Source organism: Procambarus clarkii, chromosome 33 (genome assembly GCF_040958095.1).
Source record: "Procambarus clarkii isolate CNS0578487 chromosome 33, FALCON_Pclarkii_2.0, whole genome shotgun sequence".
NCBI lineage: Eukaryota > Metazoa > Arthropoda > Malacostraca > Decapoda > Cambaridae > Procambarus > Procambarus clarkii.
The window spans coordinates 37,247,105-37,271,328 of record NC_091182.1 but is presented as its reverse complement, the minus strand read 5'-3'; the positions used below and the strand labels follow the sequence as shown (position 1 = coordinate 37,271,328).

Here is a 24,224-nt window from a genome sequence, read left to right as displayed (position 1 = left end):
GCATCACCAAAGGAACCAGAACAGCCGCCAAAGCCAGACCCGACCCTGCAGGTAAACCAGCACAACGAAGTTCAGACTCCCGCACAACTGCTCGAGCAACTGACGAGTGACCCAGGATCCCCCAGAAACAGCAGATGGTGGGACTGCAGCCAAAGTAACGATGCCGGAAGGAGAGGCAAGGAAGCAGTCTGAGAGTCCCACACAAGACCCTAGCCATGTCCAAACCTGAGAGGGAACCAGATGGGACTTCCTCCAGTTCACCAAGAACTCGAACCCGGTGAACAGGGAAAGACCAAATTCCTGGCGAGTAGACACCCAGACCGGCTGGGAGCCCACACCATTCAGTTGTCGAGATAGGCCACAACCTGAACCCCCTAGCAGATGCAAGCGTGTCAACATGACCCGGGTAAGACACGTGAAAATGCAAGTTGTCAGATTCAAGCCGAGTGGAAGGCAACGAATGTAGTAAGTGTGTCGCTCCATGAGAAAATCAAGCCAGTCTCTGAACCCCGGATGAAGTAGGCAATGCCAACCCGCGTCCCGGAGGTCCAGAGACACCATCCAAGCATCTGGCTTCTTAGGACAGAGTGGTCATCTGAAGGAAGGGGAAAAAGATCCAGGAGGTTCAGACAGGACCAGTCCAGAATGAACCTCAGATCCACACAGTCCTGTATCGGTACTGGAAACAGACGGGAAACCCACCTGAGGGACGTAGTCAGTTTCGACCACACCCAAGCGCACCCACTCCAAGATGACTTGATGAAGTGCATGAGAGGAAACCTGCCCTGTTAGCCCCGAACCCCCCAAGGGAGGTCGAAGGCGCCCAACTCCACCGCAGGCCGGATGACACGACCGAAAAGGCCCACAAATCGTGGGACCAAGCGTGAGCAAACAGGGCGAGCCTCCCCCCCCATCGCCCCGTCAACGGGGCGAACCACGAAAGGGCCAACGCCCCTTACGAAAACCCAAACGTCGAACAGGGCGATCACCGCGCCGACCAGACGACTGCAGGCCCCGAAGGGAACAAAGGCTCAGAAACTGGCACCAATGGCCCACCTCGACCAGCGGAACCCTGAACCCTGGCACGACCCCTCTGAAACTGTCGAGAACGACCGCTTCGGAGAATCAACAAGTCCGCCATAGGACGACAACTGAACGAAGCCGCGTGCAGAAACTGAGAGACCGCAGTCTCCGCAAACAGCAACGGACAAAACGGAGACGAAAATCTAAGAGTCAGGGCCCAAGCGGATTCCAAAGAGAGAGCGAGCACAGCCTGACGGCAAGCGAGGCGAGAAGCAAAAAACAGAGACACCGCTTCCTTCAGGATGGGCGCAAAGAGCTTCAACAGTGCAGCCGACGCCCTAGCTGCCGAAGACAGCGCCCCGGATGAAGGCCCGCCACTCAATGCTCCCACATCCTCCTCAAGCCAAGCAGAAGACAGCTCGAGAAGGAAAAAGAAACTGCAAGACCGAAGCCAAATGCCCACGGGAGCGCAACTCCTCCGCAACCAATGAAGCCGAAAGCTGAGGAACCTGCACATGAAGCTGGAAAAGGCCAACATCCTGAGAAAGCACAGGAGCGAATAAGCACGCATTAAGGTGCTCAAACTCGCCCCCCCAGGTAAACCTGCATAAAAGTAGCAGTTTCCCGCCAATCAAGCGTGCGGGTCCGACAGAAACCATGCCACGCCCTCAATGAAAAGAAAGGGCAGTCTGCCAGCCAGGAAGACTCCGGAACCTCCAAACGCACCCAAAAACGGGAAGAAGAACCGAACTCAAACAAGGACGGATCCATTGGGGAGGCATAACCCGGGTTCGCAAGAGGTATGCAGCAAGAGCTTCCCGAGCCACCTTCGCGGAGATGCGGGAAGTAGCAAACCGCTTGAAAGACGGATCCGAGGTACCCAAAGGCGCCCAGAACCGAACCCGGGGAGGAGCCAAACCCAAATCATACTCATACAGGGAAGGGGGGGTAAGAAAACCCCTCCCCCTGCAACAACAAGCCCCGCGCGGAAGGCAAAAGCACCCAAGCGGGGCACAGGGGGCCCAAGGCCCCCAGGTCGACTCCTCCCCAGACCCAGGATCCCCCACGTCGGGACCCGGGGCAGAGCCGTCCTCCAAACCCTCTACCCCTGAAGAAAAGGCAGAGTTCAAGGGAATGGCAGACAAGAAGGGGGTCTGCTGGCGGGACCCAGAAGCCTCGGCAGGAGGCTTCTGGGTCAGGCTCAAATGCCTCTGTCCCCGACCCGGATGGGGCAGCCCCCGAAGCAGCCCGAGTCTCATTACCAACTAAACCCTGTGCTGAGGCTGAAACCCTCAGATGTTTTGGAGCCGGACACAGGGGAGGGGGGAAGGGAGGTGCAGGAAGAACCACAGGGGAAGGACCAGGGTGCGTGGCTGGAGCTAAAGCCATAACGACCAACGCCCCCAGGTCAGGGTCCCTAAAGCCAAAACGGGGCAGCCTCGGGGCATCCGGGTGGGAAACCAACCTAGCGCATTGCAATAACCTAAACCTAACATGCAATGCTGATGCTGCCTGTACCCTAATAGGAACATCCTCAGAGTAAAACTGGAGCACAAGCAGAGAACATGACTCGCAAGACTCCGGGTCAAAGGTGTCATTGACCCAACAGGCAGCACGACGGAGGCATAACAGGTGACTGTCACACTGAGACAAGGGCACACTGCAACCTTCAAACCCGCACAAGGCAGGCTGGAACTCGGGAGACGCATCCATGGGTCCCCGAGCCCCGACAAGGGTTTCCAGGGCCCGTAGGTTAGCAACTACGGGAAGCCCAGGCAAGGTGTTGCTTACCGGTTGAGAAACCCAACAACAAGGGTAGATGATAACATTGAAAATCCCCTGGGACGTGTACAAGCACGGAAGCCTAGCAGAGGGCCACCAAAACAATATCAGGGGGACTATAGACCCACGAGGCAGAACCTCCACCAGGCAAACAAAAACAAAACAAAAGAAAAACCCCGCAAAAGTACACCGTCACCAGAGGCAACAGGAACTGGCCGCCGCTTAGGTGGCAGGCTGTGCAACACCTTGACGCCCTAACCAGCACAACAACCACTCCTTACCCAAGGCCAAACAAGGGCCCCAAGCCCCAGAACCCCGAACGCCCCAGAGAAGATCACCCTGATACGCAAGGGCAGTACTCACAGGGCGCCTAGGCAAGGAAACCCCTAGGCACATGCAGCCCCGGCACTGATGAGGTACTCCTGGCCACCACACAATACACAAAGACAGCAGAGAACGCCACACAAGGCAAACATCGCCCAGAAATTTGAGGCTCTATCCCGGTTGACACTAGCTTGCGAACTGAAGGCAGCCGGCGCGGTGAGGTCCGGGACCCCCCTCCCCCTTTGGGGGGGGGGGTTGCGTGGCAGTAAATTGATTGATTGATTGTTCTTTGGGATTGTAGGGAGTTTTCTACTTCTCTGTTAGGTTTTTGTTGTAGTTTTTACCATGTGGGGTTTGTTTTGTTATGCCTACCTTTCTGGGTGCCTGACCCCGGTCGATGGCAGATATGGAAAACCCCCAACCATATGGGGTTTTACAGGGCCATTGCTCCCTGAAACCTCTCTGAAGGGGCCAGGTTCTGGCGCTGGTCCCTGGTAGGTTTGAACTCCATAGCTAATGTCCCGGTCTAACATAACATACATTAGCCCGATAAGGTCCAGGGAGCCGTAAGGGCTCCCCACAGAAAAAGCATGTCTCCAGGAGGAACAGAACCAGCCCAGGTGTTCAATGGAAATAAACTGCACAGTACCTTCGCTCCAACCAGCAAAGGAAGGAAACAGCGACAATACTACTTGCTACCCAAAGTCAAACAGCGGCCTCAAAAACCCCAGCTGACCCCAAGGGGGGGAAGAGGGCTGCACGGACGACCGGCGCGGCAGTAAATTGATTGTTTGATTGTTCTTTGGGATTGTAGAGAGTTTTCTACCTCTCTGTTCAGTTTTTGTTGTAGTTTTTACCATGTGGGGTTTGTTTTGTTATGCCTACCTTTCTGGGTGCCTTTCTGGGTACCTGGCTCCAAGGGCGAGGCAAATGCCAAGCAGCAAGAACCCCTACGGGAGCGGTTCCCGAACGCCCCAGAGAAGATAACCCTGACACGCAAGAGCAGTACTCACAGGGCGCCTAGGGAAGGAAACCCCTAGGCGCATGCAGCCCCGGCACTGATGAGGTACTCCTGGCCACCACACAATACACAAAGACAGCAGAGAACGCCACACAAGGCAAACACCGCCCAGGAATTTGAGGCCAGAGAAGCGTCTATCCCAGTTGACACTAGCTTGCGAACTGAAGGCAGCCAGCACGGTGAGGTCCGGGGCCCCCTCCCCCTCCCCCTCCCGAGGAGGGGGGGGGGGGGGGGTGGCTGCGCGGACTACCGGCGCGGCAGTAAGTTGATTGTTTGATTGTTCTTTGGGATTGTATGGAGTTTTCTACAACTCTGTTAGGTTTTTGTTGTAATTTTTACCATGTGGGGTTTGTTTTGTTATGCCTACCTTTCTGGGTGCCTGACCCCGGTCAATGGCAGATAAGGAAAACCCCAACCATATGGGGTTTTCCAGGGCCATTGCTCCCTGAAACCTCTCTGAAGGGGCCAGGTTCTGGTGCTGGTCCCTGGTAGGTTTGAACTCCATAGCTAATGTCCCGGTCTAACATAACTTACATTAGCCCGATAAGGTCCAGGGAGCCTGTAGGGGCTCCCCACAGGAAAAAGCATGTCTCCAGGAGGAACAGAACCAGTCCAGGTGTTCAATGGAAATAAACTGCACAGTACCTTCGCTCCTACCAGCGACGATACTACTTCCTACCCAAAGTCAAACAGCGACCTCAAAAACCCCAGCTGACCCCAAGGGCGGGCAATCACTTGAGCAGGAAAAGATCCCTACGGAGGTAGTTCCTGAATGGCTTATGGAAGATAACCCTAGACTGCAAGGGCAGTACTTACAGGGAACTTAGGGAAGGGAGCCCTAGGTACATGCAGCGCCAGTACTTTGTGAATTACTCCTGGCTTGAACACCACAACACAGCAGAACATCGCAAGAGCACAGCACTGAACTGAATCTGGAGCCAGATTCGAATGACCGCCACACCAAGCACAAAAGCCTCAAAACTGAAGATGGATACCCGGCATGGGGGCCTGGAGTCCCCCTTTTCCCCTCCCAGGGAGGGGGAGCTGCGCAGACTGACTGTGCGGTGGCGGGTGACTTTCGGTAGCAATGTTTCACCAGTTGGGGTCTGTTTTAGGACACTTACCTTTCTGGGTGCCTAAACCAGTCGATGGCAGACAGACTGCTTCCACCCACAGGATGATTCTATAAGACATTGCTCCTCATGCCTCTCTGAGTGGGCCAGGTTCTAGCTCATGGTCCCCGGTAAGCATTAGAACTTCATTTGAAGGACTGTTGCCACAATCTAATATATACATATCAGCCTGGTAAGCTCCGGAGCCTGAGAGGCTCTTCACAGAAAATACAGTGGAACTTGGTTTACGAATGCCCCAAATAACAAATTTTTTGGTATGTGAAGTCAATTTTCTTGTAAAGTTTTACTTTGTGTACGAAGTTTGACCTGGAAAATGAATCGTCTGTTGATACTTGTATGGGTCAAGCACATGGTTCTGCTGGGCACGCGGTGAAGCACGCTCAGTTTACCAATGTATCCCTCCTAGTAATGACTGTGCTTGAATTCTTTGTGAAGAATTTAACACTTTCGTTCCTTAGGGACGGAGATGACGTTCACAAATAACTCTACAGATGTTCCTTAGGGACATCGGTGACATCAAAAATTAAAAGACGTGTGCCAACGTCTTCCCATTCTCTTGCAAACTGAGGTGAAAACTGAGGAGAGAAACTTGAAACCAAAAAAAAAGAAAATTGAGAAAATTGATACCAAAATGAAAGACATAGCACAACAACTGAGGTGACAAAAGTGAAAAGAGAATACACATTTTATTGCTCTTGCACCCTCACTGGCAAAGCTCGGCCAATTTCTGGGTTTGGTGTCGGGTGGCAGGCCGAGCTTTTGAACCTTATATGCATATACCCCTGTAGGGAATTCTATCTGCAAACATTTTGATACCAAAATGAACAATGTACAATGAAAATTGAGGTGATAAAACTGAAAAGAGCATACACATTTCAGTGTTCCCATGAGCTCACGGGAAATGCCAGAGCCACCTTGGTGTTGTCTGGTGTGCACACGTCCAGAACGCGAAAGTGTTAGTTTTTTTTCTGCTTTTTTTTGTTTCTGAACGTAAACGCCTCTTATTATATATCTCATGCCATGTGTCCCAAGAAAGTCAGTGGTAAAGTTCAACCCAAGAAAATAATTGTGAGTAGAGGCAGTACAGAATGTACCTTCCTAATTAAAAAATGTTTTCAGTATGGGAAGAACTGTACTGCAAAATTTTGCTGAAAAAATTCACCCAGATAAAGCTGTAGCAGGCCGTTACATAAACTTTTTTAATGACAAACTCACTGTCGCACAGCAAACAAGTGTTAAAACGTAGGGAAAAACATGTCTCTTTAGACAGAATTTTAGTGAGACAAGCAAGCAGTGAGCCACAAGCAGGTCCTAGTGGTATGCCTGCAAAATGTAGGAGAGAGAGAATCCCAGAAATGTCATCAGTGCCTTATGTTATAATAGAAGGGGACTCCCCTTCCTCACACTAACACCACCTCTCCTCTCCCCCTCCTCACACCAACATACGCTAACAAGAGTCCTCAATAAAGGTAAGGTACCTGTATAGTAAAAATTCTGAGTAGAATTCTGTATAAAATATATTTTTAAGTTAAGATTTTTGGGGGCTTGGAACGGATTAATTCAATTTAATTTACATTACGTATTTCTTATGGAAAAATTTGTTCCGGGTTTAAAATTTTCGGTTTCCGAACTGTCTCTTGGAACAAATTTAATTCGTAAATCAAGGGTCCACTGTAATCAAATTCATTCAGTATTGTCAATTTTCATATTAAACATAATGCAGAAAACACAAATTGAGCTTACCTGGCAAACCAGAAGGACTTTTTTATCTTGTCTCTTTACTCTGGCCTTCCTTTCTTTCTTAGCAATACGTCTGGCATCAATGAAGCTATATCCACAGTTGCAGACATGTCGACGAATATGAACGACGACATGGCACGAGGGACACATTTGCTGTAGGCTGCTTTTCAAGACTAAAAAAATAAAGATAATTTTAGGGCATGATAAGGAACAAAGTACAGTATGTTAATAATACTGTATAATATAGATCTCTGCTTGCATTATACCTACTCTGTATGAGCTACATTGGATACTGACAGGTAATAAAGTATATGAGTTGCACAATAATTAGATTATTCAGGATAATTTACCTCAATGTTTATAATTATAAAAATCATAAGTGGCAACTGGAATAAATAAAAATTTTTGCACCTCTTATAATTGTCTTCTAAACTATAATCTGCTATTGTTAGGTGGATGTGGCATGTTGTTTACAGTTGTAGATGACACCAAGATGTATGGTAAAATAGGAAATTAAAATAATATTGAGGCCTTGAGAAGAAATCTATATGAACTCCACAAATAATTGGCAGAATGCCTAATACTGTTTAATATTGAAAAATGCAAGACTATGCATAGCTGAGGGCCACAGGGCAAACAACACTACAAATCAAACATGACAGGGATGATTTCACTTAACTTTTAAAGTATTGAACTGAACAATATGGAGGATAATGATCTAATTCCCTTTAAAAAACCAGTGTTGAATGTAATGAAACGCCATTTTCTGGGCGAGACCCGGAGGCTCTTCCGGAGCCTCTCCTGGAGCTTACTGGGCTGATATGCTAATGTCAGACTTTGGCATCAGTCATGTGTATAGAGTTCTTATGGGCCTACCGGGGACCACGAGCCAGAACCTGGCCCCCCCTCTAGAGAGGCAAGGGGAGAAATGTCCTATAGAAACCCCCATGTGGTTGGAAGCATTCTATGTCTGCCATCGACTGAGTCAGGCAGCCAGAAAGGTAAGCGTCCCCCCAAAAAACCTATTCTGGTGATAATTGCAACCAAAAGTCGAACTAATGGATAGAACTCCCCAAACAAAAACTAGCACACTAGTATGACGTCACCCGTCGCCGCGCCGCCATCTGTGCAGCTCCTCCCTCCCCAGGAGGGGGGAAGCCCCAGACCTCCCACATAACATCAATACCGAAAGCAAGCTGAAGCGGCTTCGTCAGCGCCGCACGATACGAGGTGACAGTGTTAGGCATAAGATGACGGTCCTGAAACAACCAAGAGAGATAGGACAACACGACCCGAACAGAAAGTGAAGTACAACGACGAAGACATAAACGAACCAGAAGGACCGCCAGGAAACTTCATACTGTCGCTGACCTGAAGCCCGCAGGTGGGACACTAACAAGGAAGCCACCTGATCGCCATAAAGATGAGGATAAACTCGAGTCAAAAAGACCATATGCGAAGACTCGAGGAGAAGATCGAACCATTTATGTGACACTCCGGACCGATCTGCTGGAAGAGGCAGAGCTGCAGGAAAACCTCCGGGTTTGGACACCGAGCAAGCAGCGCCTGAAACCACAGCTGGGCCGGCCACCATGGGGCCACGAGGACTACTCGACCCTGGTAAGTCACCAAGCGAGTCAGGACCTGGAGCAATAGCTGAACCGGGGGAAAGAAGTAGAGAAACCCCCACCTCAACCAGTCCTGCCGAAAAGCATCGACCCCGACGGCCTCGCAGTCGAAGGGCGCCACATAAAGGGGAAGGCGCCGCGACCACGTCGATGAGAAGAGTTCCACCTGGGGGCGTCTGAACGTCTAGCAGAGCTAACGGAAGGAGTCGGCGTCAACCGTCCATTCCGTGGAAAGGGGAACAAAACGAGACAGGCCGTCCGCTAAGATATTAAACACTCCCCGCATGTGAACAGCCAGGATAGCCAAACCCCAAAAACTCAGGAGACGAGTCACTTGAAGTGAAGAGCGCCAAAGACCCAAGGACTGCATCGAACCGCCTAGGATCAGGCAATGAACCACCGGGGAGCAGTCCGAACGGAGCCAGATCGTCGATCCGCAGGCGACTCGAATCCTCCAAAGGGCAAACGACACTGCCACGAACTCCCGAACAGGTGCTGTGGGCTCAACGGAAGGACAGACCCCACCGTCCCTGGCCGGACTAGTGAGCACTGGTCACAAAGCCCCAGCCGAGACACGACGCGTCCGTGAACACATCGAACGAAGTCGAGGGCAGGCGCCAAGGCACTGAACCCTGAAAAATCCAAAGAGGAAGCCGGCCCAGGGATTGAACCCAGTGATCGCGAGAGAGAAGGAAGGGACATCCCCGAAGGAACTAGAACAGCTGATGAAGCCAAATACGACCCGGCGTGTAGACCATCATCGCAAAGTTCAGGCTCCCGCACAAACCTTTGAGCAACCGCCAGGTGACCCGGGAGCCCCCCAGAAACAGGAGCAAATGGGACTGCAGCCAGAGGAAAGATTATGGAGGAAGAGATAAGGAACCTGTTTGAGAGTCCCACACAAGACCCAGCCACGACCGAACCTGGGAGGGAACCAGATGGGACTTCCTCCAGTTCACCAAGAACCCAAACCCGGCAAGCTGGGAAAGAACCAAATCCCTGGCTAGCAGACAACATGACCGGCTGGGAGCCCAAACCAGCCTGTCGTCGAGGTAGGCCAACAACCGAACACTTAAGAGATGTAGACGGGCCACGACAACCCGCGTAAAGAGTGTGAACACGCGAGGTGCCACATTCAACCCGAACGGGAGACAATGAAAGAGGTAACCTTGACGCCCCACCACAAAACTGAGCTAGTCCCTGAACTCCGGATGAATCGGAACGTGCCAATAAGCGTCCCGGAGATCCAGGGACACCACCCAAGAACCCTGCTCCAAAAGGAGCCGAACCTGGGACAGCATAGTCATCTGAAAGGAGGAGGCAATGAACCCAGGGGTTCAGACGGGACAAGTCCAGAATGAACCTCAAGTCAGCACCGTAGGACAGTCCGCCAGCCAGGACGACTCTGGAACCTCGTAACGGACCCAGAAAAGGAACTAAGCCTGAAAGATGACGGATCCATCACCGAGGCATAATCCGGGTCACGCAGGAGGTTAGTTGCAAGGGCTGCCCGAAAACCCTCTGGAAAGACAAAACCGATGCACTCGGGGAACACGGAACCGAACCTGGGGAGGAGCAAACACCAAATCCAGCTCATACGCAAAGGGGGGAAAAGAGAGCCCCACTTCTTGTAACAATAAGCCCCGCTCAGAGGGTAGAAAAACCCAGGCGGGGTTCAGAGGGGCCCAAGGTCCCCAAGTCAGCCCCTCCCCCGCCCCAGGATTCTCCTTCGCAGGACTCTCCCAAAGCATCAGCCCCTAAAGAAAAGGCCGATGCAACGGAGGAAGCCAGACAGAATGGGGCCCACTGGTTAGACCCAGAAGCTTCGGTAGGGAGACCGGACTTGAATACCTCTATCGCTACACCGGAAGGGGCATCCCGCAAGACCACCCGAGTCTCAAGACCATCTAAACCCTGCTCCGACTCCGAAACTCTTAGATGTTTTGGGGCCAGAAGCAGGGGGAGGGGAGGGGACCAGAACGAACCACAACAGGGGGGAAGGATGAGGGAGCACGGACTGAACCAAGGTCGAAACGACCCCCACCCCCAAGTCCGGGTCCTTATAGGCAAAACGGGGCAGCCTCGGGACATCCGGGTGAGCAACCAACCTAGTGCGTTGCAACAACGTAAAGCGCACACGCAACGCCTGTGCCGCCTGCACCCTGAGAACATCATCATTAAATTGGGTAAACTGAGTCACTAGCAAGCAGCAGTACTCACAGGACTCCGGGTTGAAAGTGTCACCGACCCAACAGGCAGTCTGATGGAGGCAAAAACAGTGAGGGTCACCCTGAGACAAGGGGACCGAGCAACCCTTGAACTCGCACAAAGCGAAGGGGGACTCCAGGGACACATTCATCAGACCCACGCACACCCGAGGGGTTTACCAGGGTCCTGAGACGGAACTCACGCTCAGGGAATCCCAGGCAGGGTATTGCTACCCGGCACCCACAACTACTAATCAACTTTCTAAAGCTGAACCCCAGGGATGTGTACACTCATGGGGACCTAGCAGAGGGCACCACCAGAAAAGAACTGTGCTCAGGTCAGGCACAAAGGGGTAAGCAAGGCAGACCCCTCACAAGGCAAAAACAAAAAGAAGAACAAAACCCCGCAAGAGGATAACGAACCACAAGGAACAGTCATCGGCTGCTGTGAATGGTGAAAACAAGCTGCACAGCACCCTGCGCTCCATACCAGTGCAAACTGCCTCTTACCCTAAGGTAAACAAGGAAGACAAAACCCCCAAGCACCAAAAAGGCTGCCGAAAAACCGAGCAGTAATACGGGCTAGCAGAGGCAGTACCCAAGGAACTTGTATAAGGTGGCCCCAAGCTCCAAGGGCAGTACTTACAGGACACCTAGGGACAATAACCCTAGGCATATGCAGCCTGAGTACTGCAGAATAACTCCTGGCTCTCGCACCCCTGGAAGACAGCCACCACACTTAAAGCACAGTGCTGGAATCACTGGAGCCAAGCACACGACTTCTGCCTCTAGCATCAGCCTTAGAACTAACAGGTGGATAGCCGGCGTGAGGGGTCTGGGGCTCCCCTTCCCTCTCCCTGGAAGGAGGGAGCTCCGCAGGCAGCAGCGCGGCGACGTGTGACATCATGCTCGTTTGCTCGTTTCTTTTAGGAGAGTTCTATGCACTTGTTCGGCTTTTGGTAGCAATATTTTCACCAGAATAGGGTTGTGTTTAGGGATGCTTACCTTTCTGGGTGCCAGACCTGGTCGATGGCAGACACAGAATGCTTCCAACCACACGGGGGTTTCTATAGGCCATTGCTCCCCATGCCTCTCTGAGGGGGCCAGGTTCTGGCTCATGGTCCCCGGTAGGCCCACAGAACTCAATACACATGATTGATGCCAAAGTCTGACATTAGCATATCAGCCTAGTAAGCTCAGGGAGCCGACGGGGTTCTTCCCTAAAAAAGGTAATGCAGGAGGCTGTGCTGAGGTGAAGGCTACAAACGGAGAACCGCAGGAGCTCCAGAAGCTCCACAAAGTGCACTCCAGGAAAATGACGAGGGAGAGGCAGGCCCGAAGAGCCGAAGTGCAACCCCCACAAGCACAAGAGGAGTACAGCGAGATATTTACAAAGTTGCCAAAGTAACCGATGACACCTTAGCAAGAATGCAGGAAACACAGAGCCATCCATGTACCTCCCCACTCCTAACTAAGCAGACATAATCCAAACCAGAAATATGTCACACAAAAGGGAACAAGAGCATCACCAGTACGAACAAGAGTGCATGAACTAAATAAAAACCACCGCAGAAAGCAAACGCAAACGCCCAGCTGCCATATGTAAACACGACTTGCAGCACCACCTTAGGGACCAGTCAAGTCAGTTCCTGTTTTCCTTGGCTCCCGGACACCCTCCTTCCCTTGGGAGTCTGGTCATTTCATCATTCATCAAGTTGAAGGTGGAGCAGCCTGTAAGCTGTAGCCTGCTTGATACCTGCTTGATGGGGTTCTGGGAGTTCTATTCCCCATGCCCGATCTGAGGCCATTCTTGACTTGCCAGAGCTTGGTCCACCAGGCTGTTGCTTGGAGCGGCCCGCAGGCCCACATATCCACCACAGCCCGGTTGGTCTGGCACTCCTTGAAGAAAACTATCTAGTTTTCTCTTGAAGATGTCCACGGTTGTTCCGGCAATATTTCTTGTACTTGCTGGGATGATGTTGAACAACCATGGACCTCTGACTTTTATACAGTTTTCTCTGATTGTGCCTATGGCATCCCTGCTCTTCACTGGTTATATTCTGCATTTTCTTCCATATTGTTCACTCCAGTATGTTGTTATTTTACTGTGTAGATTTGGGACCTGGTTTTCCGGTATTTTTCCACATGAATATTATTTTTTTCCATTAGCATAGCATAAAGTTAAAATTGAGCTTACCGGGTAAACCTGAAAGATTTACATTTTCTGGTCTCTCTACTTCTGTCTGAGCCTCGCTTTCCTCCTCAGCTTTACGTCTGGCATCAATAAAGCTATACCCACAGTTGCAATTATTTCGACGAATATGGATGACATCATTGCAAGAGGGACAGAACGTCTGCACTCTGCTTTTCAAGACTGAAAAATAATGATAATTTTAGGTATGATAAAGTGTGTAATATGTTGATAATATAATACAGATCTCTGCTTTGCACTGTAACTACTTTATGTGAGCTACATTGGATTCTGATAGTTAATAAAGTGTATGGGTTGCACAGTAATTAAACTATTCAGGAAAATTTACTGTATTTGCCGGCATAAAAGACACACCCTCACCTAGGACACACCTCTATGTTACAAGGATATTTTGCGAAAAAACCCAGCGTTGAATATAATGAAATGCCATTTTCTGGGTGAGCCCCGGAGGCTCCCTGGAGCTTATCGGGCTAATGTATGTTATGTTAGACCGGGACATTAGCTATGGAGTTCAGACCTACCAGGGACCAGTGCCAGAACCTGGCCCCTTCAGAGAGGTTTCAGGGAGCAATGGCCCTGGAAAACCCCATATGGTTGGGGTTTTCCTTATCTGCCATCGACCGGAGTTAGGCACACAGAAAGGTAGGCGTAACAAAACAAAACCCCACATGGTAAGAAACTACAACAAAAACCGAACAGAGAGGAAGAAAACTCCCTACAATCCCAAGGAAAACAATCAAACAATCAATTTGCTGCCGCGCCGGTCGTCCGCACAGCCTTCCCCTCCCCGGGAGGGGGAGGGGGAGGGGGGGCCCCGGACCTTACCACGCCGGCTGCCTTCAGTTCGGAAACTAGGTTTCAACCAACGCGAAAAATCCCGCCGACCGGATGGGAGGGAGGGTAGCCAGGGAGCCTCCGGGGCTCACCCAGAAAATGGCGTTTCATTACATTCAACGCTGGTTTTCTGTGGGAAGCCCCTACGGCTCCCTGGAGCTACATACCCAAACAGAAGGAAAAAAAGGGGACTTACCCGGGAGGCGGCGACCACAAACTCCTCAACGTGAAGTCGAGACAATTGGCTGCAACCTGCAACCCACAGCAACACAAGAACGCCGAGGAGCAGGCACGTTCACCAAATAACGGGCGGCCAGGACCCTGTTCGACTTCCAAAATCCACTCGCCCGAATATGTGCCCAAGACATGTTACCAAACACGGCAGCCAAAGCCGCAAACTTCCTAACGTCATGGGCGCGAGGATAGACTGCAGGCTGGCTAGACTGAATAACCCTGTGAACAACCTGGGAGACCCGAGCCCTGGAACAGGGAATGAGGGAAACCGGATCAACCCAAAGCGCATCCCCAGCCACCCCGGCTGAAGCGCGCAGGTAACGGCGAAGTGCTGCAATTGAACACAACACATGATGCACCCCCGGCCGAACCAACCAAGCATCAATGACCCACGGACCCCTCCGGAAAGCAGCCGTCTCGTTCTTCACCAGAAAAGATGGAGAAGGCTGCAAGCAGACAAACCTACCCCCAGGACCAAAAGAGCAGAAACCCCTGCGCCGGAGGAGAGCATGAAGCTCCCCTACCCGGCCCCCAGAGGCCAATGCCAACAAAAACAAAGCCTTGAAAAAAAATCAGGAACCGAAGGGGCCACCACAAACCGAGGAGAGGAAAGATATGAGAGCACCCTGTCCAAGGATCAGGACGGCTCAGGAGGCGCATGAGCAGGCTGGAGGTGAAACATAGCACGGGAAAGCTTACGAAACGGGGCGGATGTGACGTCCACCCCCGAAGCTAGCTTGAACGGCTCCGCCAGCGCTGCACGATAAGAGGCGACAGTATTAGGCATCAAATGACAGTCCTGAAAAAGCCAAGAGAGAAAGGACAAAACAACTCGATCTGAAAGAAAAGACAACCTACGAAGAGCCAGAAAATGGCGAAAAGAACTGCACGAAACTTCATACTGTCGCCGAGACGAAGCTCTCAGGTGGGATACCAGCAACGAAGCCACCTGATCACCATAGAAATGGTGATACACCGGCGTCAAAAAGACCAGACACGAAGAGTAGAGGAGAAGGTCGAACCAGCCCTGTACCGGATCGGACCAACCTGCTGAAAGAGGCGGAGCCGCGGGAAACGTCCTGGGTTCGGGCACCGCGCCAATAGCACCGGAAACCAAGGCTGGGCCGGCCACCATGGGGCCACATGGACTACTCTCCCTGGGAATGTCTCCAACTGAACCAGAACCCGAAGCAACAGCTTACGAACTGAAGGCAGCCGGCGTGGTGAGGTCCGGGGCCCAACCTTCCCCTCCCGGGGAGGGGAGGGCAGCGCGGACATCCGGCGCGGCAGTAAATTGATTGTTTGATTGTTTCCTTGGGATTGTAGGGAGTGTCTACCTCTCTGTTCATTTTTGTTGTTGTAGTTTCTTACCATGCGGGGTTTGTTTTGTTACGCCTACCTTTCTGGGGTGCCTAACCCCGGTCGATGGCAGATAAGGAAAACCCCCAACCATGATGGGGGTTTTCCAGGGTCATTGCTCCCTGAAACCTCTCTGAAGGGGCCAGGTTTTGGCGCTGGTCCCCGGTAGGTCTGAACTCCTTAGCTAATGTCCCGGTCTAACATAACATACATTAGCCCGATAAGCTCCAGGGAGCCGTACGGGCTCCCCACAGAAAACAGCATTGAATGTAATGAAACAGCATTTTTTGGGTGAGTCCCGGAGGCTCCCCGGAGCTATCCACGCAGAATGGATATGTTTAACTTTCTAGCATCAGTCAATGCATGGAGTTCTTGCCTACCAGGGACCACGAGCCAGAACCTGGCCCCCTCAGAGAGGCATGGGGAGCAATGGCCTATAGAAACCCCCATGTGGTTGGAAGCATTCTATGTCTGCCATCAACTGGGTCAGGCACCCAGAAAGGTAAGCATCCCAAAACAAACCCCTATTCTGGTGAAATTATTGCTACCAAAAGCCGAACAAGTGGAAAGAACTCCCCTAAAAGAAACGAGCAAACGATCATGACGTCACATGTCACCGCGCCGCTGTCTGCACAGCTCCAGCCCCAGACCCCTCACACCAGCTATCCACCTGTCATTTCTGAGGCTGGTTGTCAAAACACGAAAAAAACGCCAACCGGGGGAAGGAAGGAATGCCGGGGAGCCTCTGGGTCTCACCCAGAAAATGGCGTTTCATTACATTCAACACTAGTTTTCTGGGGGAGCCCCTTTGGCTCCCCAGAGCTAACTACCCACAGAGGAAAAACTTAGGGACTTACCCGGGAGGCAGTCGGTGCTCACTCCACAACTCGAAGTTGAGACAACCGGCTGCAACTGCCAACCCAAAACGGATGCCAAGAGACACAGGCCCGACTAAGCTGAGGGATGTGCATGAGGTAACAAGCAGCCAGGACCCAGTACAACTGCCAAAAGCCCCGTGCCCAAATGTCAGCCCAGGACATGGTGCCAAAGAAGGCAGTGAACGCACGAATGTCATGGGCACAGAGATAGACTGCAGGCTGGTTAGCCGTAAGAACTCTGCAGACGACCCGGGAGACCCTCACCCGCGAACAGGGAGAAGGGGAAACCAGATCAACCCAAACTGCGTCCCCGGATACATAGGCCGAGGCGCGCAAGTAACAGCGAAGAGCCGCCACCGAACACAAAACATGATGTACCCCTGGCCCAACCAACCAAGCATCAACAACCCAGGGACCCCTCCGGAAAGCAGCAGTCGCAATCTTCGCCAGAAAAGGAGACGGCTGCAAATGAACAGAACCATCATGAAGACTGAAAGAGTAGAAACCCCTGCGCCGGAGGAGAGCATGAAGCTCCCCAACCCGACCCCCAAAGGCCAATGCCAACAGAAAAGAAGCCTTTGAGAACAATCCTAACCGAAGGGGCCACAACAAACCGAGGAGGTGAAGAAAGAAAAGAGCACTCTGTCCAATGACCAGGACTGCTCAGGCGGTGCAAGAGCAGGCCGGAGGTGGAACAATACACGAGACAGCTTGCGAAATGGCACAAAAGGAACACAAAAATCCGAAAGCAAGCCGAAGCGGCTATGCCAGCGCTGCACAATACGAGGCGACAGTATGGGGCAAGATGACGGCCCCAAACCTCCACAAGAAAAGGACAAGGCCATGCCAACAAACGCAGTTACCGAAGAAGGGACAGAAGGAAAAGGAAGGACCGCCAAAAACCCCACACTGCCGCCAAGAAGAAGCACGCAGGTGGGACCCCATCAACGAAGCCACCCGACCACCAACAGAAGGTGAGAGACTCGAGGCAGAACCGAACCAGCCCCCGCCATGGGCCAATCGAGCCTAGGAAGAGGCGGAGCTGCAGGAAGATCTCGGGTGTGACCACGGAGTCAGCAAAGCCGGTAACCCAAGCCGGCAAAGGAGGAGATGGAACATCCGCCATACAGAAAACATCCCAACTCCCGCGAGCCCGCCAGGAGATCGGAGACGACAGTCCCGAAACGCGATTCGAGAGAAGGGAAACCGAGACAACATGAAAACGCCAACAGACTAGTACCCAAACCAAGGAATACGAGCTACGAGAACATGAACACCACATCGAAGATTCCCAAAGGAAGCAATAAGGCATAAAAAGACTGACTACGGGACCCCAGGGGCACACGCACCAGGGGACACAGGTGAAATGAGAACCCAAATGAGCCGAAGAGACATGGGAAAGAAGTAGAGCAGTGTCAGAGTAGTAGACAAGTGGAACGCACGAGGAAGCGATGTGGCAGAGAATGACACCACACACAGCTTCAAGCGCAGATATGACAGAGCCCAGCAGGCCCAGGAACCTGCACATGAGCAAATGACAGGTGAGAAGTGGGACCAAAAAGCCAGAGCCCAACACCCGCAACACAACTAAGGAAGAACAACTAGGTAAGTACCATATAGAGAATCCAATGTATATGGAAGGTCGAAGCCAGGCACTGCAAGACGTGCAAGGAAAGAGTGACCCAGATAAGACCATGAAAAATGGGGCCATGACCCCCTTTGCAACCATTAACCCAGAGGAACAAGTAAGGCCCCAGGAAGAAACACGGAAGGGCCAAACAAAAAACCAGCGTTGAATGTAACGAAACACCATTTTCTGGGTGAGTCCCGGAGGCTCCCCGGAGCTATCCAGGCTGAATGGATATGTATAACTTTCTGGCATCAGTCAAAATGCTAGGAGTTCTTGCCTACCGGGGACCACGAGCCAGAACCTGGCCCCCTCAGAGAGGCACGAGGAGCAAAGGCCTATAGAAACCCCCCTTGTGATTGGGAGCATTCTATGTCTGCCATCGACCGGGACAGGCACCCAGAAAGGTAGGCGCCCCAAAACAAAACCCTATTCTAGTGAAATTATTGCTACCGAAAGCCGAACAAGTGGACAAAACTCCCCAAACAAAATTATCAAACTAGCATGACGTCATTACGTCTCCGCGCCACCATCTGCGCAACCCCCCCCTTCCCGAGAGGGGGAAGGAGGAGCCCCAGACCCTCCACGCCGGCGATCCAACTGGCAATTTTTAGGCTTGATGTCAAAATACGCGAAAACGCCGCCGACAGGAGGGAGGGAGGGATGCCGGGGAGCCTCCGGGACTCACCCAGAAAATGGCGTTTCATTACATTCAACGCTGGTTTTTTTGGGGAGCCCCGTCGGCTCCCCGGAGCTACCTTACCGAAAGATAAGTAAAACAGGGAAGAAACCGGGAGGCGGATACCACACGTCCTAACTGAACAACCAAAACCAGAGACAAAACAAAGACCAAACCGAGAAGAAAAAGACCACCCAGGCCAACGACCAGGACGGCCCAAAAACTCAAGAGCAGGCCAGAGGGGAACAACGCCCAGGACAGCAAGTGGAATGGAGCAGAAGGAACCGCAACACTGAACGTAAGCAGGAGCGGCTCTGCCAGCACCACCCAACATGAGGTGACAGGACAATCCCAGACAACGGTCCCAGAACAACCCCGAAGGGAAGACAAACCAACCCTATCAAAGCCTGAAGGACCGTTCGCAGCAATAGGAAAACCAAACACCGCCCCCGAGACGAAACATGCAGGTGGGAGACCAATAACGAACCCACCTGTGCTGACACAAATGACGAGAAACGAACACCACGATCGAAAGCGCAAAACGCGAATCTAAAAACAGTGACCCTGCAACCCAAAGGAGCAAGAGAACCAGCTCCAGCAGGGAAGAATGATACACGCATCCCCGAGGCATCCAAGAGGAGAACCATTGAGGACGAGAACCGCAGGAAAACAAACACACCCAGTCCGGAAAAGGAACAAAGATAAACCGAAACTAGGACCGGAACCCAGCAAACCCGGTTCCAAAAAAAGGAACCAGGAAGGCAGGAGTGGCAGACCGAAAAGTCCACACCCCCCCCCCCCACAGACAGTGCAACCCGAAGCCTGCAGAAAACCACACAGAAATCGCAGGAACTCGGTACCAAAATGGAACACCGGAGAAGTCCAAAAGCAGGACGTGGAACATGGACAGAGGTCCACCGGAGCACCAAACAGGATAATCAAGAAGCACTGACTCAGACACACAAAAAAGTGTAGCATGGGGGAGGAAAAACTGAATTAGGTAAGGAAAACCACGAATACGGCCTAAGGAGTGGCCGGGAAGTAATGCACACGACCAACCACAAAATGTGTAGAGGAGCGCGTACATACCTGAGGGACCTTACGGACAGCAGGGTTATCTTGAGGTTCTTGAGATGATCTCTCCCTCGGTTATGTGAGGGTGCAGTCAGGCACCGAAGATAGGCAAGGAAAGTGTCAAGGCAGGGAAAAGACCCAGGGGTCTACAACGAAAACAAAAGCACCGAAATCCGGGGCAGAGCCCCACAAGACCAACAAAGAACAAAAGATGGACAAAAGGCACTAAAGACACATGCAAGGTGACCAAACACCCCAGTCAGGAGCCATCGACGCAATCCCGCCAAGCGGGGAAGAGTAAACAAGGATGGAACAGTGAACAAGGGTGGCGGAAGGAGTAGAGTATCCCAAGAAGATACTCGCTCCAAACTCATGAGCCTAACTAGAGAAGCAAAGCTCTACAAAGTACCAACGACGGAACTCAAACCGTCCAACGTCCAACAAAAAGTCCTGCCAACCTGTGGGGAACTGAGGCGGCGCCCAAGCATATAACCAGCAGAGTAGCGAATAATAACTAGCCTACTGGCAAGTGTGGTCTAGAACAGACATGCGAGACACCATACCAACACTCAGTGCGCCCAATCCGCACCATTGCCCGCCAACGATCACCCACAACTACTGTATATGCAACAAAAGATAAGTAGTTCCTTAGTGTTTGTGTTAATTGACTAATCTCCACGAACAATAGAAACTGGGATAGTGGCACACGCCACCCGTGCGGCACATTGTGGGCACGAAACAATGGGCATAAAAGGGATAGGCTCAGAATCAGGAAAATACCGGAGGAATGACCGGCACGGTAACAGGCCCGGTGATGTGCGGAACTAATTACCACGTAACGTGGTGGTGGGGCCCCACTATTGGTGCAAGGGCAGGTTGGACATGTAAGTAAGTGAGTGAACAAGGAAAAGCCGGGGCAGCCGTGCAAACACTAATGAAGGGAGCCCACTGGTCAGACCCATACTGCACGGCAGGAGGAACCGACTCGAATGCCTCCGCCACCACCCCGGAAGAGGAAAACCCCTGAGACCGCCCGAGTCTCAACCCAACCAGACCCCGCCCCAACCCCGAAACCCTCCTGTGGTTCGGAGCAGGAAGCAAGGGAGGAAGTGAGTAGAACAGAAGGGGAGGAACAAGAAGCGGAAGGAGCCAGAGCCGAAGCGACCCCCACCCCAAAGTCCAGACCCCATCCACCAAAACGGGGCAGCCTCGGGGCATCCGGGGCCGCAAACCAAGAGCGTTGCAGCAACACACCCAACAAGCAACGCCGCAGCCGCCTGCACCCGATTATCAAGACCAGTGGCCTGGGTGAAGGAGAGCGCATACCGACATCAATCATCGGACGACTCCGGGTCACAAAAGCAAGGACCCAACAGGCAGCATGGCGGAGGCACAACCGGTGAGTGTCACCCTGAGACAAGGGGACAGATCAACCGTCAAACTCGCAGGATGCGAGGGGGACTCCGGGGATACACCTAGAGGAGCACGGAGCTCCCGTGGGGTTTCCCAGGGCCCTTAGCCTTTGGTACACGCTAAGGGAAGCCCAGGCAGGGTACCGCGAACCAGCGCCCAAATCTACCAACAAACTGCTAAAGCTGAACCCCCGGGACGTGTCCACTCACGGGGACCAAGCGGGGAGTACCGCCAACAGAAGAATTCAAAAGAAAGTCACCTAGAACAGGAAAGGGGGACCACAGTAAAAGCAGACCCACCACCAGGCAAAAACAAAAACAAAAGAAAAACCCCGCAAGAGGACAACGTACCCAGGCGGAACAGAGCCGGCCGCTGTTAATGGTAAAGACTAGCTGTGCAGTACCCCGTGCCCCTACTAGTGACGAAAACTACCACCTACTCAGAGACAAACCAGGGCAACAAAACCCCAGCCGACTCCAAGGGCGGCCCAGTACCGAGCAGTAAAGGACACAGCGGAGGTAGAACCCAAGGTGACTTGTGGAAGGTGGCCCCAAGCCCCAAGGGCAGTACTTACAGCGCACCTAGGGAAGATAGCCCTAGGCACATGCAGCCCGAGTACTGTGGAATCTTACTCCTGGCTCAACACCCCACCGGTAGAGACAGTCCACACCACAAGGCACAGAACTGAAACAAAAACCGGAGCCAGAGGGACTCGACCAGCCAGTAATACCATCAGCCAAGAACTGCCAATTGGATCGCCAGCGTGGAGGGTCTGGGGCTCCCCCTTCCCCCTCTGGGGGAGTGGGGGGGGGTTGCTCAGACAGTGGCATGGCGACGTAATGACGTCATGCTAGTTTGATAATTTTGTTTTGGGAGTTCTGTCCACTCGTTCGGCTTTTGGTAGCAATAATTTCACCAGAATAGGGGTTTGTTTTGGGGCGCCTACCTTTCTGGGTGCCTGTCCCAGTCGATGGCAAACACAGAATGCTCCCAATCACAAGGGGGTTTCTATAGGCCATTGCTCCTCGTGCCTCTCTAAGGGGGCCTGGTTCTGGCTCGTGGTCCCCGGTAGGCAAGAACTCCTAGCACTTTGACTGATGCCAGAAAGTTATACATATCCATTCAGCCTGGATAGCTCCGGGGAGCTGACGGGGCTCCCCCCAGAAATCCACAGCATGAAAACTGCTGCAAAATGTCACCTCAGAACATCCAGACAGGAACACGTACTCCATAACATATACCCCAACCATTGTACCTCATAACCTGGTGGAGGTAGGGCCCCTATCTGGACTCAAGCATGGGCTGGACATGCATAAGAGTGGGACTGAATGGGAATAAATAGGAGCTGGCTCGTACGGCCCATTAGGCCTGCCGCAGTCACATATGTTCCGATGTTCCTATATTCGTATCCAAAAACTACTAACCAGCGCCTGGCCAAAGAGAAGCCAGACCGCATAAACTCACCTGCCGAACGTAGGCACTAACGTGTCACGACACAACATAGTCGAGAAGATTCGGGGAGCACTGCAAGTGGAAGAAGGCAGAGCCACACATGCAGGAGAAGAGGGTAGAGGTGACGGAGGAGCCCCAAACCCATACGCAAGGAAAACCCCACGTCCGCCCCATAGCAGCAATCCAGAACACTCCCAGGTGACACCGGGCATGGACTGGAGAACGGAGAAGAGTGAGAGGTGAAGCACCTGAGAGAAAATGGACCCAAAACACCACCACACGTGCACACCGCCCGTATCAAAACAAACAACCACAGCACATGCGCAGCAGGGATGCCAGACATGGGTCTCCAGAAGTCGCGAGCTGAAGAATAAACCACGAATGTGACTACAAAATAGACAATAGTGTTGTTAACGACCCAATCTCATATGAGAGAACACAGGGCAGCCGCCAACCGTAGTTGAAAAGAGCAGGAAGGAGCGAAAAGAAACAAAGCACAACTTCCCATTTGGGCTACAAAGAGCAAAACCGGGCTACAAGGAGCCCAATCTGGCAATCTTGTGCAGCACAAGACAGTGCACGGATTGAAGAGACAAACATGAAAGACCGAAACAGGACCGAAAAACGAAAACCCTGGAGAAGGACCAGCAAGGCCCAGAAAGTACCGGAAAACAACAGACGTTCCAAAAATACGGGAAGAAACAAAATCTTCCAGAATCTTCCAGAATATAAAAAAGCAAACGTGAAGCACCACGAAGGCACGGAAGGCAAAGTCGCACCCGAGACCAAAATTCATGCAGAACCCCGAGAAAAGGGAACATGACTGTGAAGGCCGGTCCCAAGATGAAGGGTGGAGAAACGTATCCATCGACAGGACAGACCCGATGGATCGAAGGGACGACGAACTGATCCCGAGGAGGGGCCGACACCCAAAAACATGTATGGAGAGGGAGGAGGGGGGGGGGGGGGGGAACCCCACTCTTGTAACTACAAGCCCTGCCCAAAGGGTAGAAAAACCCAGGAGGGGTCCAAACATCAGCCCCTCACCAGCCCCGAGAACCCACAAGGTAAGTCCCGGGGCCGAGCCATTCCTCCAAAGCCCCAGCCTCACTAGAAAAAACCCGGGCAACCGGACAAATACTAAGGAAGGGAGCCCACTGGCAGACTCATACAACACAGCTGGAGGAACAGGCTCGAATGCCCCCATCGCTACCCTGGAAGGGGAAAATCCCGGAGACTGCCCGAGTCTCAAGACCAGCAAAGCCCCGACCCGACCCGACCCTGAACCCACATGCGGTAAGGATCCGAATGCAGGGAGAAAGGGGGGGGGGGGAGGCCAATAACGGGAAGACAAGGGGACATGGAAGGAACAAAACTGAAGTGCCCAACACCCCCAAGCCCCGTCACACCAACCAAAACGGGGCGGCCCTGGGGTTCCCGGGGAGCAAACGACCTAGCGTGTTGTACCACTGAAACTTAACTTACAACGCCCGTGCTGCCTGCACCCGCATAGTCAACATAAGACTGGGTAATGAAGCCACAAACAAGCAACAAAACTCACAGGACTCCAGGCCGAAGGTGCCACTGACCCCACAGGCAGCAGA

At 52.4% G+C, this 24,224-nt stretch overlaps 1 protein-coding gene across 12 annotated transcripts in view; it reads right to left on the bottom strand.

Moving 5' to 3' along the window:
• The window catches only part of LOC123765217 (uncharacterized), a 321,546-nt gene that overhangs the window by 9,105 nt on the left and 288,217 nt on the right, over nt 1–24,224 (bottom strand). For all 12 annotated transcript variants that reach the window (XR_011230261.1, XM_045753688.2, XM_045753689.2 and 9 more), the window contains 2 exons: nt 13,056–13,232; nt 7,027–7,196 (listed from right to left, as the gene is read on the bottom strand). Coding sequence is in view for 11 of the 12 variants with exons in the window: in XM_045753688.2 (XP_045609644.2) it covers nt 7,027–7,196; nt 13,056–13,232 (347 nt within the window). In the remaining variant the exon portion in view is untranslated. The remainder of the gene's footprint in view (nt 1–7,026; nt 7,197–13,055; nt 13,233–24,224) is intronic.